This window comes from Phalacrocorax aristotelis, chromosome 6 (assembly GCF_949628215.1).
Source record: "Phalacrocorax aristotelis chromosome 6, bGulAri2.1, whole genome shotgun sequence".
Taxonomy (NCBI): Eukaryota; Metazoa; Chordata; class Aves; order Suliformes; family Phalacrocoracidae; genus Phalacrocorax; species Phalacrocorax aristotelis.
In genome coordinates this window covers 46,314,409-46,331,599 of record NC_134281.1, presented here as the reverse complement: position 1 = coordinate 46,331,599, position 17,191 = coordinate 46,314,409, and the positions used below count along the sequence as shown (strand labels likewise).

Below are 17,191 nucleotides of genomic sequence, written 5' to 3'. Positions count from 1 at the left end.
CTTCATTATAAATTAAACACATCAATACTGTAATGTGTATTGTATATTTGACCAACATGAGGGTTGAAAACTAATATGTTTACAAAGTAGCAGGCAGAAAGGCTTCTACCAACAATTTCTTCCATTTCCTTTTTCCTTAGGCATGTTGTCTACACTGTAAATCCAGGGAATGGATGGCTCGCCTTTCTGAAACAATTACAAGTCTATTATGTTTTAAGTAAATAGAAAATACGAAAAGAAAAAGGTCTACACACTGAATTCCCAGCACTCCCTTAACCTAGAACTAATTCACTCTGCACTTCACAAAGATTATTACTTCATTTCAGAATTATAAAATACATGAAGTAATTAGATAAAAGAGCATGTTATTGACCATTTGAATTTTTTTCTTCTCATGAAATGGTTTAAGACGCTCATGACTATTTTTGGCATAATGCCATCTTTATGGCATTAGTGTAAAACTTGATACTACCAAGTGTTTCTTCTTGAGACTTTCCGTTTCGTCCTGATTCTTTTTATCTTCTTATATATTCTTACCTTCTTCTCAATTGTCTTTCATTTTCATCTAGTCTTAATTACAATCATAACAATGTCAAAATGGTTTGGAAATTATGAAATAATAACAGTGATGCAATAATGTTGCATAAGTCATAAGACAAAAAAACTAACTTTCCCAAATCACAGTAACCTACTACCTGCAACGCAGTCTTCAAGCTGAGGAACCCTTCAGGCAAATGGTTACCATTCAGGTAACACAGCAAAACACTTAAAACACACATTTAAATTCATCCTTATTCAGGGAAACACAATAGTCAGGTTTAATTTTACACTAGTAGTTAAAACTTTAAACTTCCACTCTCATTCTGGTTGGTTTCAGCAATAACGTCTCACACGTGAACTGCAGTGACAAGACCACTGGTGACAGAACTGAGATCTCAGCTGGGTTATGGTACTGTGACTGCCAAAGGTACAGTGAGGAGATGAGTCAAAAGCCTTAACAATAGTGGAAAATCAATCATATTTGAAAAGGTGTTGATGATTTTGCCCTCAGAGTAAGCAAGGACAGAGATGATTTGACCATGTTAGTTAACCATGATTAAGCCACATTTAAAGCTGTGCTAACTAAAATATGTGTTTTGATGCCTTTGTTGCTATGGGAAAGATCACAAATTATTCACAAATATAGTGAGAAGTGAGAGCAAAGCATTATTTGCCTACATCTGTATGAGTCCTGTGCACTCTACGGGAGGCTGCAGGTTGCCCTTTGTGAAAGCTATGCAGCATTCTTTCTGCAGACAGAAGGAATTTGGTGTGAGTCTGTAGGAAGCTCCACAGATACTCTTTCTGCTGCACTCCCCCTTCTCAGAACCACAACCCATGGGGGATTATTTCTGATTTACAGCTCTGTAGCAGGGAGAGGAATCCGGCCAACTATTGCACAACACCGGCAGGCAAAATGTTCCTTTAAGTGCAAAACATGCCAGAGACCCACTGGCGTCAACACGTAAGACTGAGGAACATTGCCTTAAATCTCTCTTTGTTTTCTGGCCTCCTGAATTATTGACATGTAATTACATTTTTTAATTCTTCTAACTCAGTTTGGTACTATCAATAATAGTAATGTAACTTGGCTGATGAGGTAGCACCTAAAATATTTTCCCTTATGAAAAATGTTTTAAACACATACAATAAATATCACTGCTACATATCAAAGGCTGAATATTATCTCATTGCTGTAAAGTATACATGCAGTGAATAGTTCACAGTTTAACATATGTTCTTGTTTGGTTGCACACACAATGCAACTGAAACATGAAATGTCCTTGAAGATGACCAAATTATTTGCTTAATGACTGATTTGTTTTCTGGCTTGTTTGTGTTTTTCTTTTTTTTTTTTTTACATTAAGTTGCAGAAGTAATGCAGCAGCGATTCAGCCGTCATGGAACTGTTTAAGGCAAGCATGTGACTGATCGGATGCAAAAGATCACTAATTGAACTCCATCAGCTGACAAGGACTTGCTTACCTCTGTGTCACCTTATATTTTTTTCCTATTATCTGTAATGAAAGATATTTCATCTGCTTCCCCTGTTGTGTTCAACAGATGTAGCTACAAAAGTCTGGTGACCATTCATAAAAAAAGTTTCTTTAACTGAATTCTAGTAGCAATTAAAGCAGCCACGGAAAATACTTCCGGTGCGATAATCACTGTGACTGTGAAAACGACAACATGGATTTCAGTAGTTTCACAACAGCTTTTCAACAAACTTGTTCAGTTTACAAATAAAATTACATTAAATATGTTCTGGCCTTAAAAATGCACCCCAGAATCTGAAAGACAAGCTGAGTTAACTCCCACTGTTATTGGCAAGATTAATCTAAATGAGATGCACAAAAGCTGAGAAGCCATTGAAGAATGTATCAGTGTATTTATACATAAATATCTGTATCTGATTACCAAAATTACTGATGGTGATGCACAAGTACCAAACCAGTCAGACTTTTCAGATTCCTGTATCAGTTTAACTTGTGTAAACATGACAAACAAATTTGTCCTCCTTTAGAAGGACAGACCCCCCCCAAGGTGTGCACAAGACAAATAGGTGTGATGTATAAAAGCAACACAAAGAACACTGAGGACCAAAAGAGAAAAGTATCAAGGTATTAGGTAAAATACAGAGCAAGAAGCCATATAAGCCAGATAAGATCAGATAGCTAGATGAGTTTTGCAGAAACAGAGGACATATTCTTCCTGAAAGAATCTCTGTGACTCAAAAGACATTCAAATTACATCAAGACTGGAACATTCTCGACTGTCAGTCTCTTCCTGTTTACTGAAGAGACATAATTTGTTCCCGTTCAAATCAAGTTTACCCTAGTGATTTTCCTTAGAGAAATATTTGTAAAAAATTATTTAATGAATTTCTGTCTCCTTTCCTTGTGATAGCATTAGATGATGGCAAATTACATATATACAGATGAGCATGAGAAAAAAAACAACTTCGTCATCAGAGCTGTTTAGTTAATTGTAAAATGGATATATAGATGAATTACTTAATATAATTCCCATGCTCCTAAGCAGGGAATAAACCCAAGGCTAAAAATTAGCTGTGGGTCTCCTACACGGGACTACAGAACAAATTCATTAGCTAGATGGCACAACTGTTGGCCCAAAAATACAAACCATAGAGGTACCTTGTAGAGATCAAGGTCAAGAAAACCTATATTGTTGTATTTATAAATACAGGTATGTTCTGTTTATTCTTGCTTTTCAGTATCCATATTTTTGTACTCAGGATTCTCAGGTATACAAGATGTCTGTTAACCCTAAACAACAAAAGTTTGTGGCAGGCCTGGATGATATCACAAAGTTTACTGTATTCAAATAAAAGTCAACATAGTATTTAATTCTGAGAATTTCAAATCCCTTCTTCCAGTATATGGAGTTCCTACAATCACAACTTAAAAATCTACAGGATTGAGACTTGAGTTTACAGAATAATTTAAAAGATTAAAAGATATAATATTGTAAAATAATAATGTCATACAGACACAGGCTTTGAAAAACTTTTCTGCGTTAGATCTCTGTCTTTTGCGAAAATAAAGCACAGGAAACAAAGCTGATATGCATGGCATCTCAGAAAAAGTGATTACCTTCACATTAAAAGAATGAGATAGAAGACCTGGGGGTAGTGGTGGAGGTTTTTGGGGTTTTTAAAACTGTATTTATCGTGTGCATTGGACAGAAATTGGAGCAGATCCTACAGCCAGGCTTTTTTGCTGCCAGTGAGACTCGAAAGGGAAAAAACATCAAAAAATTGCTTCAGGACATGGACAAGGAAACATTTGATCAATGTCTCTGATAGAAGCACAGAAGCTTGGATCGTTTCCTTGGGTTTCTAAGTCACTTAATAGGAATTGGGAATTAGTGTACTTTTAATCTAATTCTTACTTCAAGAAATGTGGTGGAGGCAGGAGAGGGGGCTTGGCCTATATAACAACTGGCACAGACGAATGCCAGCCAGATGGCATTAGTCTAACAGTTCTCTTGCCCAAAACACAGCACCTACATCCTTGGCGTATTCTAAAAACAGCAGAGAATGTCTCTCTTCCCTTTACCATCATCATACAGGTGACTTTTTAACATATCTGCAGTTCTGTTCCCTGCCCTTGTAGCTATGTAATAACAAATTGTTCATATGAGAAAAGCATTTATTCTACAAGATTCAAAAAGGCAAAATTTTAATTAGACTGTTTTTTTCCAGGTGCCTCAGTTTTGTGATGTTATTGAAATAATGTTCATCAATTCCTGCTGCTTTTTTTGGATTGCTGATTTAAAAAGTAGTACAACTTAATACTTGAGTAAGCAATGTAATATAAAGATCCATTTTTGAGCAGATGAGCAGATGAGCAGATGAAATATATTGTGAAAAGTAAAATGCCTGAAATTTTACATGTGCAAATTGCATATATACAATTATTTGATTAAATGAACTGTGTGCTACTTCAGGCAGGAAGAAATATTTCCAAGCACCTCACTCAACCTAATGCCATAATTAGACTCTTCATGTACATTGAATAAGATCTGCCAATTACATTAATCCCTCAAGTTTCCTGGCTGGTTCTAGGTTTACCATTACTTCCATCACTGCATTATAGTAAGCCAAATTTCCTTCTCTCATACACAACTGCTACCCAAGCCCATAGTTTCAGTGTATTCCATGAAGAGAAGATGGTCTTCTGTCAGTATGTTACTGCTTGTAAAGAAATCTCTTCCATCTCCAGCCAGCGTGTTATTCAACAGCTGCAACAGAGCTGCAAAATGCTGATGAGAGGGAAGGAACGTGTTCCACTGAAAACTGGACAAGGAAATGCCTAAAACTGCAAGCTGACTGAAAGAGTAAAAGGAATTGAGTCAGCATTCTGGGGAAAGGAAGGAATAGGGAGGGGTGGAACAAGCAATATTTTCATCAAAAACAAAAAAGTATGTTCAAAGCAGATAACATGAAAAAGATACGTGTTACTAGTATGCCATAAATAATACAGAATTTACTTAATGCACCATTTAAGTTTATGGATCAAATCCTCTCTCCTGGCCAAGATGTACTTGAATAACAAAGGCTCTCAGCGAGTTGGTTATAGCTTTCTGATTCACTACCCAGTTAATCTCTAGCACTGCGATGGGACTGGAGATGATTCATTAACGGAGGGAGCCAAACTGCAGTTTCTCTACCCTACACTCCCTTTAAAACACCGTTTAAATGGGCTGTAAAACTGGTTACTGTATTAGCTCTTAGTCCATTAGAGCTTTTCAGTCTAAAAGAGAAATTTCCTAGCTGGGGACCTTGGGTGGTTTTCCCTTATTTTGCACTGCCTCAGCCCTATACGAGGGACACAGGACAGTGCATATGGCCTAAGGCTTTCCACTTATAACCTTCCTTGGGTTTCTCCAGCTGCATGAATGCTTCAATTTCTCCAAAATAAACAGAGTTCATTTAGATGTATGATTGCACATCCATGTTTACAGATCGCTAAAGTGCAAATCCAATTCAAATGTCTTGTGTTCAGGGGAACTGTATCCCTGGATGCAACGTGCCCTCTGAGCATGCATAATTTGAAACAGATGGCTCAACAGATGAGCTGCCAAACACACGAGGCCAATTCAAATGCCATCCAAAAGTAAAAGTTAAGTGGCATAAAACCTTTCCTTGTCCCACTTCAGATAAACAGGACCTATCTGCTTGGAAGATGACCTTTTCTCATTTTCTGCCTTTCTACTTATTCTTTTCAAATATGGCATGCTGTAGAAAATAAGTTCAGTTTTACCAGCTACCAAGACTTTATATTGTCCATTTATTTATTTATTTATTTATTTATTTAAAAATAAAGCTCCAGCCTCTGGAGTTAAGAGCTTGCATGGGTTATTTGAACTTTAATTTTAAAAAAAGCAAACAAGAAAGCAACAAAATATAGGACCTTTCTGGCCTTCAAGGTTGCCAAGAAAAGCTTGAAAATGTGAACCCTGAAGGTTCAGAGACCAAAATTCCTTTTTAATTTATGCTTTGGTTGGCAGGGCTTAAGCACAAATAAATAATTTAGAATGCCTGGAATGTGAAGTCTACTGATTTCCCATTTAAACAATGTGATATAGGAACAGCTACCAGAAAGTTCTCTCCAGCTTATAATACTTCATAGCCTTTCCACATGAACCCCTGCCAAACATTTGGTCCATGGCTTGCCGAAGTGGAGGCATTGTTCCTACTGGCATTATTATGCCTTAGGCAATGCCTTCACTGTAAAGGAAACCTGATTTAAAGCTACCACATGTCTCGATTTTCCCAGATACGCCAGTTTTTTCCATCCAGATTTTTTTCCTCAGGACACCCACACATCTCTGTACATCTGTATCTGTCTATTAATCTGTCCATTCCCCTAAACTCTGCATCTAGTTGTCTGAATTTCTTAACATCAGGAATCCCGACACAGTACATTCAAAAAAACCCAGAGTGGCAGCTGCATACTGCAGAGTTTCTCTCATGAAAAAAAATCAAACATTTCCAATAAGTAATTACACTATACAGAATATGCTCGTGTTGCTACTGGGAACAGAAATGAGAGTCATCACTTGAGTCAGTCAAGCACTACTAAGATCAGTTACACTGCAGAGTACTACCTATGCCTCACACAGTCACTGCATCAGCTGATACTGCACCGATCATCCCCAGAAATCTTTAAAATACTACAATGCTACAGTTATGGACTTGTGGGTATACAGAATTCAAGCTAAAAACCAGAAAGAAATTGTAAGTTAACTCTACAGTTACAGTACAGTTAACTTCTACAGGTAGGAGATTGGTCCACTACCTATCAGAACAACATTGTCCTCCTCATGTTTCAGAAATTCAGTGAAATGAGTAAATTTAATGCAGCAACTCTGTAGTGATTAAACGTATGAGACATCACCCCTAATATTTAACAGATTACATTCCCGTTCAAAAGTGTAAAGCCAAGTAGACATAACATTTTACAGACAGAATGGGTTATCAATATGTAAATGATAGCTGGATCAGGGAAAACTGTGGATAAGATTTTGTTTTGTCTAAAGTTTCCAGATATGTAAAACAATACCTGAAAGACTGATAAGACAGCAGTTTGATTGCTAGTGATTCTGCTGTACTCAGAAGAGCTGCATCTTTTCTCTAGTTGGCATACTAGGAACAGCATAATTAGAACGAGACAGCATAAACCAGAGAGTGTAATACTAATCAAAAGCTCCTCTTTTCTTATGCAGTATGACTAGCAGAGCTTAACTTTGGCTATTTACGTGCTTTAATCTTTAAGTCAATAGGATAAATTTTGCTCTTCATTATGTACATGTAACCACATCAACACCAATGGAATATGCATGTATGAACAACTTTTGGTCTGTTTGGCCTGAACTAGAAATACCCAACTAAACTCATGTTTTCATTTGTTGATATGTTATTTCAAAAGACTTAATGCTGCTAATCTACAAACAACATTGCAAACTTGACCAGTAAATTAAAACAATCTATCTCATGTGTATATACCCAGTAAATACACAACCATAAGAAACTATGAAATCCTAAACATTACCAACTCCAGCTTGTGCTATAGAAATCACAAGTCTCACCGTATACTGCAGACTACTTTCATAGTTAAAACTTGCTTGTTAGTATATTCCTCACAAATTTATTTTCAAAAATTAATTATCTTGGGCAATGGAACACAAATGATATAACTCTCCATTTTCTGACAATTGTCCAGAGAATTCGGTTAATTCCAGTAACATTTACAGATTTTATTATTAATGTTGTTGTAGCATCTGCTTAGAAGTTATGTTGCAGTTACTGTTCAAATTAAATAGTTTGTCAGGGCACTGGGAAGTACAGATTAAACAGACTCAACTTTTGAAACTTGGAAGTAAACAGATGCAACAAGGCCTGGATTTTCATCAAGTTCTTGGCTTACAAACTGAGTAACAGAGCCACCCTGTGTGTGCTGCAGCCTACAAGCTGAGTAGGATTCCCTTTGTTTCAGTCCGTGACATCTGGCCTTATTTCACCAGTTCTAAGCAACTTCAGCTTCAGCGAAAGTCAGTGAAACCACTAACATTAAAAAATGGGCAAAATAAGGTTCAACTACTATAATGTAAAATTAGGCCACAATATCATTAAAGATCCTCACAGAAATACCCCTCTTTTACTAGGGGGAAAAAAAAACCCAAAGCCCTCCTTGAAAGGGTTCCTACAGAGTCCCTTAGCTCTGTGAAAATAAGAACATAATATACAAATAGAGGTGGTGGCTTAGAACAAAGGTCTAAATAGCCCAGTGTCCTGTCTCCAGCAGTGGCAATAGCTAGTAGCTACTGAAGATGGCAGGAGTAGATAAGCATGTAGTGAGACTGCCTTGGTGGACTTCCCAAACCTCCACTAATTTAGAGATCAGAAGTCAACTGAGCTGGAGTTGTTTAATTGGTATGAATGGCTGCTTTAGTTTAGACAGCGGATGAACACGTCCTGTAATGTCCCAGACTTTCGCCTTTGTGCTGCTAAGGTTGGAAACGTAGCCAGAGTGGGATAGGGCTTTGCCCTGATCTTTGAACCTGGGTTTTCTTCCTGCTGATACCAAGCTGATGAAGCTGCAGGAGGTGTTGCTGTGAATGGAAGTCTCACTTCATCTGGAAGTCAGATGTGGCTGCATCCTGCACATGAGCCTGCTAGTTCACACATAGCTGGAATAGTCCTGTGACAGCTCCTGAGAGCTGTCAAAGTAGCAAAACACCCTCTCTAAATTGAGGTCCAAGTGCAGATCATTATTTTTAGGGAGCAATTTGAGTTTATTATGCCAAAACTGGTGGCTACTTATTTTTCTTCTACCAAATCAATTATCCTTTTCTTTCTCCATTTCTCATGGGGGGGAGAGAGAGAGTTGAGTAGGATGAAAAAATAATTTCTGCATTTTCGCTTCCATCAGAACAAGGAGGAAGCAAATCCTTTAAGCAGGCACCAAAACAGATTATTTTAATTCTTAGATAAGAAGAAAAAGACTTACCCAATTTTCAGTAGGATAAACCTTGCTACCTTTGTCTTCCATCCTTATACAAGAAAAAGTAACCTTAAAGAAAAATCTTTTTGGCATCCCAAAATCAGTGCTGTATTAGATGAGGGATTATATGGTATACAGGGCTCCTCCTACATCCAAATCACTGGGAGTGATTCTAGACCTAAAGTAAAATGATTTGGCCTTAAATCCCAAAATGAAATGCAGAACGAGCTGGAAACTGATTCTAAATTGACACAACTGAAACTTAGTTTTAACAGATAACCCTTTAATACTTCCAGCTATGGAAATAAAATGAGCAATAGGAGCACTCATGGGATAGTGCTCATTCTATATACTTGTGTTTTATGATTGATTGCTCAGCCCTAGGTCTCCTTGACTTTACTTTTATCCTCCATCTCCATAGATTTCCCACCTAGCACCCTAAAAATTACCATAGTCAGATTATGCTTAAGTCTAATACATTATTTCTGCTATTTATGGGGGGGGGGGCGGAAGAGAGCGAAGGAAAAAGATACTTTTCCTCCAGATTTTAATCAGACTTTGTACCACACAGCATGGATACTGTTCATAACCTAATAATATGCATATATTTTGGAACCTACTTGTGTATGTATATACACTAGCTTTAAATACCAGCTTTGATATTGCTGAATCTATTAATAAATAAATACAGCGTATAGAGAAAAAATAAACACTCTTTACTGAGAATAAACACAGTATATAATCCTTATGATTAAGGGAAATACTCTGTGAAATATTAAATCCCTTCTTACCTTTTACCTTGCTAAATTTGCTACACATCAAACTCTACTGGAAATAGTCTAAATTTTGCAAGAAGACAATGTATTTATTGCATTTTTGCAAAACAGTTTGACTACAAAGAGCAAGTAACCTTATTTGAAACATATTAATAGGCCAAACACTATGAAAAGAGGTGATGGTGGGAAAGCTTTGGGAAAAGAGATTATGCTTATTTGCCTTTTTGTACCACAGCTGCAATGAAGTAAACATTCCAGTTGAGCAGCATTCCTCTAGATCTTTTCAAAGTCTCTGTGGAGACTAAAGTAGAAATCACTTATTTGAGGATGAGCAAATAGCATGGACTTCTGCATTAAATTTTAAATAAATTCTGCCCACAGGATGATAAGATGCTTAAATCAAATGATGAGATGTTACCCATCTAAGCAATATGCATTAGGAGTATAAAATGTGATTCAGCGTGCTGTGAACTCTAAACTCTTGTACTCAGCAAAGACATCAGGCCTGTTGTTCTCAAAACTAAATTATGATGTTTCTAAGTTTTATAATAAAATAATACTAAGATTACAGCGAATCATTCACCCTGCAAAATTAATTCCAGCATTTTGCTAGTTGCTAGATTGATTTTCAGGTTACCAGAGCTCAGTCTATGTGCAGATGGAAAACAGCTCGTGTAACTGTTTCTTCATTATAAAGGCTAGGCAAATCTTTTAATTCTTTTGGACAAGATTTATAGTGTATTAAAGTTACAGGTTTTGTTAGAAGGTGCTTTCCCTATTAAATCTGTATTGTTGTTAATGCCTTCATCTCTCAACACAGAAAGATCTCAAGTATGGCTGGGACATGTGGGAGGAATCCCCTGCCCACTGTGTAAAGGGAGTACAGAAGATACCCACATTTCAAAATGGCAAAGCCCCTCAGCAAGTTCAGAAACGTACTTCTTGAAGAAATGTTGAGTCCTAAAAAGTCAGTTTACATCTCTTGCAACTCCCAGGTAATGTCATTATGTCAAACTGTCCTGCAAAACTGTAACCTGAATTTACTCTTTTATGAGACCATTCCAAAATTTATCATATGTTATTGTCACAAAGCTACTCAGATTTACAATGTCCTTAAAATGTATTTCTCTGTAGACCTTGTAACAGGATTTGGTCAGTAAGTGAGTCACCTGAATTGCTTAACTGAATACCATCACACCCTGTTCTTAACACACACTGCAACATCTGACAAACTTTTCCTAACCTTGTAAAGTATCGGTGCCAGTTAGGTGAGTCAGCTGCATCTTTGCTGCATCATCCCCCAGATACAGAGCACTACTAGAGAGGATTAAATAACTACAGGTAAAATAGATCTTATTTTCAGAATCATCTCTATCTATTTTAAATGCAGGAGAGGTTCTTCAGCCCTTTCTTAAATGGTATCACATTTTGGCTAAACACATTCTGTGTGTTTTGGGGAAATGGCTCCAGCATCATAATACTCTCCAGTGCAGCTCTAAACATGTCATGAAAGGATGAGAATCTGAAAAATAATAAGGCAGATCTTTATAATGTTCAGAAAGAAAAGTCGCTTCCTTGTGAACCTAGTCCAAACATGTCCATAAGCTGTAAGGAGAGACAGAACAGGGACTCTGAGGCCTTTAATTCCATGCAACTTGTGGTAATTTTATTTTTTCTGGTGTATGCTAATATGGAGTCACTTAGAAGATTCAGAAAGGTCTGCTTAGCCCTCAAAAAGGTTCCTCATTCCTGACCTAGACAAATTTATGACAATTCATTAAGATCAGAGAAAAACTAGATTAAAATGAGCAGGATTTGGAAAATTTATTGCTAATGGCTTTTATTTGCTGGGATCATACAGGAATTAGCAAGAAAGGCCCAAGATAGAATTATCTGTTTGCCTCAGAAAGACAGAGAACAAACTACTCTCTTTGTTCCACTGTATTACGGATTTCTTTTCATAAACATTTGTATTCAAAACAGTAAACAGTATAATAAACCTATTCAAAAAATCTACTTACAATGGCATTTATTGACATGCTTGATTTAATTATTGTCTTTTAAGAATGACTGCTTGTAGGGTAAAGGTGATTCTCCCCATCTGTCTTCCTCTCTGTAACCTCCTAAACCAAACATAACTCTGAAGAGATAAAATTAAAAATGTTTAGGCTCTGACATTGTTCCTATTCTTATTGTAGGTGGCATATGCATAGAGGGACTAGGAAAACACCTTTAAAGGATAGTAGCAGGGGACTGAAGATGACACAGTGGGCTACATCTTCTACTTTATTGTCGTTTATTAGTGCATTTATTATCCATTAAAAAAATCAAATGGAGGATTTTTTTTCATGAAGGTACAAATAAAAGACATTAGTTGCTACCAACAAGCAGAAAAAGAATAATTTACCATCAGGCTAAAACATAATTTCTTAATTATGGTGATTACGTCGACAGGAGTTGACACAAGTGACCTGATAGGACAAGAAATACAAAATGCATCTACCAGCCCATTTCTGAAGTGGGAAAAGGAAACAAAATGTCATTTGTTCTCTTCTCAAATGGCTTCCTTATGTTCTACAGAACGCCAAGTAATTGCAGCTGTTGGGAGAAGCTAAAGCTACTTTCACTGCTGTCAGTCACACTCCCAGACACCCTTAAGGAAACCCACAAGCCACACAACTTCATCACTGAGGTTCTTCAAAGTTAATTCAGCTATAACTTCAGGAAAATTTACAGTAGAAAACCATCTTCCTTGTAAAGAATCAGACTTTCAGTACACTCCTGCTTCTCATTTCCTCTACCCTGGTCCTTCACTGGTATTTACTCTAAATCAGCAGTACCTTCCTCTTGGCTAGAAACAATACAGATTTAAACTGTAATGGCCAAAACGCCCCCAATATAATTCATTGGACAAGCTTGGGCAAAGGAAAAGAACATAGAAGAAATTTTAAAAAGTAGGGTGCAAGTATGGGATGTCCTGGAAAACACAGTAAGGATTGGGCATATCTGAGGTTTCCCCCTACGTTCTTGCTGGGACAGTCTGAGTACTCCAGAGGCCTCTTCATGGGCTAAACATTGTGGCTGGTCAGGAAATTGGTGTATGGCTGGGACACTACAGCAAAATAATTTGAGGCCTCTGTGTAGCAAGAGACAGATGCTGGACAAGATTTTCAGCTGATGGAGCAGTGTATAAAACAAAGGCAGCACACGGTAACAGCTGCTGCTTTCCACCCGGTTCTGTTGATCTCTGTAGTACCTAATTCTGTCAGATGACAGTAAGTACTCTACTTAATGTTAAAGAGGGTGACATACTAGTCTAATTAAAGTTTTGTAAAATATGGAGGACATCACAATAAAATTGTCTGGAATTACAGAAAATACCAGCTTTCTAACTGTTCCAAACCGGATACAGATGGAACATGTTAAAGCAAACTAAATTATTCTCTTAAGGAATTAGCTTACAAACATCTATTTAAAGTAATTTTTTATTCAAAATCGTTGATGCTGATAATATAATATACAAACTATATAAAGATAGGTTATATGACAGTTGCGGCTTATTTCAGTTTGTTGAACTAAAATGTTTGCACTGGTCTTTCAAAACAATTTAAATGGGCACTTAGAATCTTTATCAGAAGGATCTAGCTAATTAGGCCTAATCCCTCATGAACCTTGTTCAAAATGTACTGGAGTAATATGATATACACAGAAGACACATCATGCTGGCATGTCAAGAAAGTACATAAAACTATATGATATTGTATCCTGAATGCTGATAACGGACTATAATTTCATATTTATTTATTTCAATTTGTGTGTTTTTTTTTTAAAGCAATGATTCTTTGATCTCTGCCAAATTACCTAAAGAGAATATCCGCTCTACATTTCTAAAAGAAACTTTGAGATTAATTCCCCTTTAGCACCTGTTAACACAATTTTCCACCTACTCTAGGGCTTTTAAGGTTTAGCTACATTGAGCTAGCTAAAATACATGCTTTTTCCAGTGGAGACAAGTCTTTGGCACGTTTGGCCACAAGAAAGTCAAAAAGAACAAAGAACTAGTAAAATATTCAGCATATGCTGAAGTTCAGCAAATTCAGCCTCTGGCAAACCAAGGTAAACAGAAAGTTCTTCTGTCAAGAATTTATCATTGAGAATGCCCTGCCTACAGACAGCCCCTTCACAGCTCAGCCAAGAGGTTTTTTGCACAAGCTCTTTGCATAGTTTCAACTCTTGTGGTATAATACAGTCAAAGCAGTCATCTGAGATAATAAAGCTCCAGTCCAACTACAGCTTTAAATGGTAGTACTAGTAATGTTCTGGCACCATCTGATGTTTTTTGTTTTGCTTGCCTGGGTATAATCTCTAGGCAGCCACGCTTTGTTTAGTCAGTGAAACTAAAGAAGAAAACAGACTACTAAGGTCATATGCAGCTTGAAAAAGAACGTTATCAAAATTACCAAGCTGGGTTTCAAGCCTGAATTGTGCATTAGCTAAATTGAACTGGTAACACCACCCACAAACACACCACCAGGTGACTCCAAAGCGTATTATAAAGTCAATGTTATGAATTCCACTTGGTAACAAACTAGTAAGCAGTGTGACACATGAAATGTGAAGGTGAATCAGAAATACGGAAGTATTTCTAATTTTCTAAAATCAAACACAGAAGCTCTGCCTTTGAGTGATTCTTTTTCACAAAAGGGGTGACCGGGGTGATTTTTCTATTAAATTTAGTTTAACTTAGTATAAAGTTGCAATGTATAAGACAATAGACCTATCTCAGCCCTACTATAAAGGGATTTTATATTAAAATCATAGAAAGAAAAAAACTGGCTTTATAGTTGGTTAATAAAAGGAAAAATTTATTCCACGAATACTGTAAAGATTGCATGACAAACACAAACCTCATGGTAAAAGCACTCTTTCTGCTGCTATACTGTTGATCTGTAGGAAGGAACACGACTATCTCTATGGGTCCTTTGAAGTTTTTATGTTCAAGTTCAACTGACGTTATGTACTTATGTCAGAGAAGATCAGTGCCAAAGAACATGCCTTGTGCTGAACAACAGATTTACAATTGCCCATAGCTCCTGGGGAATTCATTCCCCATTCTTGGATCGGACCACAGGAAAGCCGTGTCCCATTTAAGTAGGCCTTACCCTTAAAAGGTTATCTCAAGTCCTGGATGTTTTTTGTACACCCTGGACCCTGGCCATATGGCCTCGAGGGGAAGACCCAGGCCCTCGGACTCGACTGGTGAGCCTGACAGACGCTTTGCAGGGACAAACAACGGAGAGGCAAAGGGACAAGCACAACAGCGAAATTAAAAGGCGCCGTGGTGCCGAGTATTTTCGGTTCAGGCTAGCGCCCTCCCGCCCTCACACATTGAAGCACCAGGGCGCCGAGCCCTCCCCACACCGCTACCGCCGCAGCGACCTCGCCCTCCGCCTCCCCTGAGCCCTGAGAGGAAGCCCCGCCGCACTAGCTACCGGACCCCTCAGCTAACACCCACAGACCCAAGACTCCCGCCTCCCTCCGGAGACCCCGGCTCCTCCCGCCCCCCTCCCCCCTCGCCACACACCCCTCGACCCCGACCCCGCTCCCGCCCGCCGTGGGGATGCCAGCCCCTCCCCCCGCCGCCGCGCGCCCCCGCTGCGCGCGCAAACCACGCCCCTTCCCCGCCCGCCCTGCGGGGCAGTGTGGCTCCTGGCCCCGCCCCCTCGCTGCGTGCCCCGCCCCTTTCCCTCCTGGCGGCCGCCGTGTCTCTCCCCCGCTCCCCTCACCGAGCGGGCGGTGTGTGCGGCGGCGGTGCCGGTTCGGTGCCTAAGATGGCGTCTATCATGGAGGGCCCGCTGAGCAAATGGACCAATGTCATGAAGGGGTGGCAGTACCGCTGGTTCGTGCTGGACTATAACGCCGGGCTCCTCTCCTACTACACGGTGAGGGGCAGCGGCGGGGCGGGCGGGTGAGGATCCGGAGCCGGGCTGAGGCGCAGGGTGGGGGTGGGGAGGGGACTCGGGGCGGTGTGAGTGCTCGGGCGGCCAATGGGGAAGGAGGAGGCGGCGGGAGCAGCCAATGGTGTGGCCCTGCGGGGAGATTGATCGGTGGGGGCGAGCGGCGCTGTTATTGTTGGCGGCCGGGGCGAGGGGAGGGGGCGGCTCCGGGGCGGGGTCGCTGGGCGGGAGCGGGCCTTGTGTCCCCCCCTCCCCCGCGGGGAGTTCGCCGGTGGCTCCGCGGCCCGCGTGGTCTCGGCAGCTGTAGGTGTCTCCCGCCGCCCCCTGGGGCCTCGCACCCACCCCCGGGCGGGTGGCGACCCCTCTGCCCCGGGTGAGCGGGGCGGGCCCGCTCCTCCGGGCGGCCCGGAGCCTTGCTCGGTGGTGGCCGCGGGTGCCTGGGCCCGGCAGTCTCGGCGCTCCGCTCGCTGTCCAGCGGGAACTTGCTCTCGCCCCAGTTTGGCGGCTCTGCCCGGGCGCCGGGCCCGTGGGGTGCCGCCCGCCCGGCGGCTCGCCTCAGAAACGTCTGCGCGGAGCAGCGGTCTTGTGCGCCTCCCTCGCTGAGGGCCGGGGGCGCGGTGCCGCCGCACATGCTGCGCTCGCTCCGCCGCGGCCGCTCTCTTCCCAGGCTGAGGCTGGCTTCCCTGTTCGCGTTGAGGACTTCCTACTTTCAAGCACGAAGTTTTAAAGTGCAGTGTATTAAGAAACAGTGATGTTTTCCTTGGCCTTTTTTTTTTTTTTTTTTTGCGTGACCATTGACAGATCCTGCCTTGCTAGCTTGTTCAGCTTCTTGTATAAATATGTGAACTACGTTACAAATATTTTAACCGTACAAATTTATTTTTTCAAAGATACGCCCTTAAATGAGAAGGCTAACTGGCTGAGCCGCGCACATGCACAGTTAAGTTTTCTCCGTATCAAGCAATTACTACTAGTATGTCGGTCTGGATAAAACATGTAATAATTTAACCTGTAGTAAATTGTAATAGATGTACAACTTAACTTAGCATGGAGTACCATGCTGTCTGTGAAGGTATATTCCTGCAGAATCATTGCATATCAAACTTTTTTTCTCCTAAATCTGGATTTCCAGCCTACTAGGAGAGAGCTTTTTCTTTCCAGGCCTAGGATTTTATACAGCTCTCAGCATAAAACAGTTACAGACTCTCAAACAATTTTGGTTCGTGTAGGTTTAAAAGCCCTCACCTGGAATATGGATGGAGGAAACAAAATGCTTTTATAGTTGCTTTCTAATAGCTATGCAAATGTCAGCTGTTAGACTGAGGTGAATTGGTGAGTGTAGTCCAAGTAGAGGTCCAAGGTGCAAAGTCATTTAATGCTCCGCTACAGA

The 17,191-nt window shown here is 40.0% G+C and overlaps 1 protein-coding gene across 5 annotated transcripts in view; it reads left to right on the top strand.

The window, feature by feature from the left end:
- The first annotated feature begins 15,584 nt into the window (after positions 1 to 15,584).
- The window catches only part of LOC142059163 (transcription factor BTF3 homolog 4), a 186,908-nt gene continuing 185,301 nt past the window's right edge, over positions 15,585 to 17,191 (top strand). For 2 of the 5 annotated variants that reach the window (XM_075097625.1, XM_075097624.1), the window contains exon 1: positions 15,585 to 15,786. In XM_075097625.1, the coding sequence (XP_074953726.1) occupies positions 15,676 to 15,786 (111 nt within the window). In that variant the 5' untranslated portion in view covers positions 15,585 to 15,675. Of the gene's footprint in view, positions 15,787 to 16,690; positions 16,741 to 17,191 lie in introns of those variants that run through there. The other 3 variants (XM_075097633.1, XM_075097629.1, XM_075097626.1) reach the window with 3 other exon arrangements.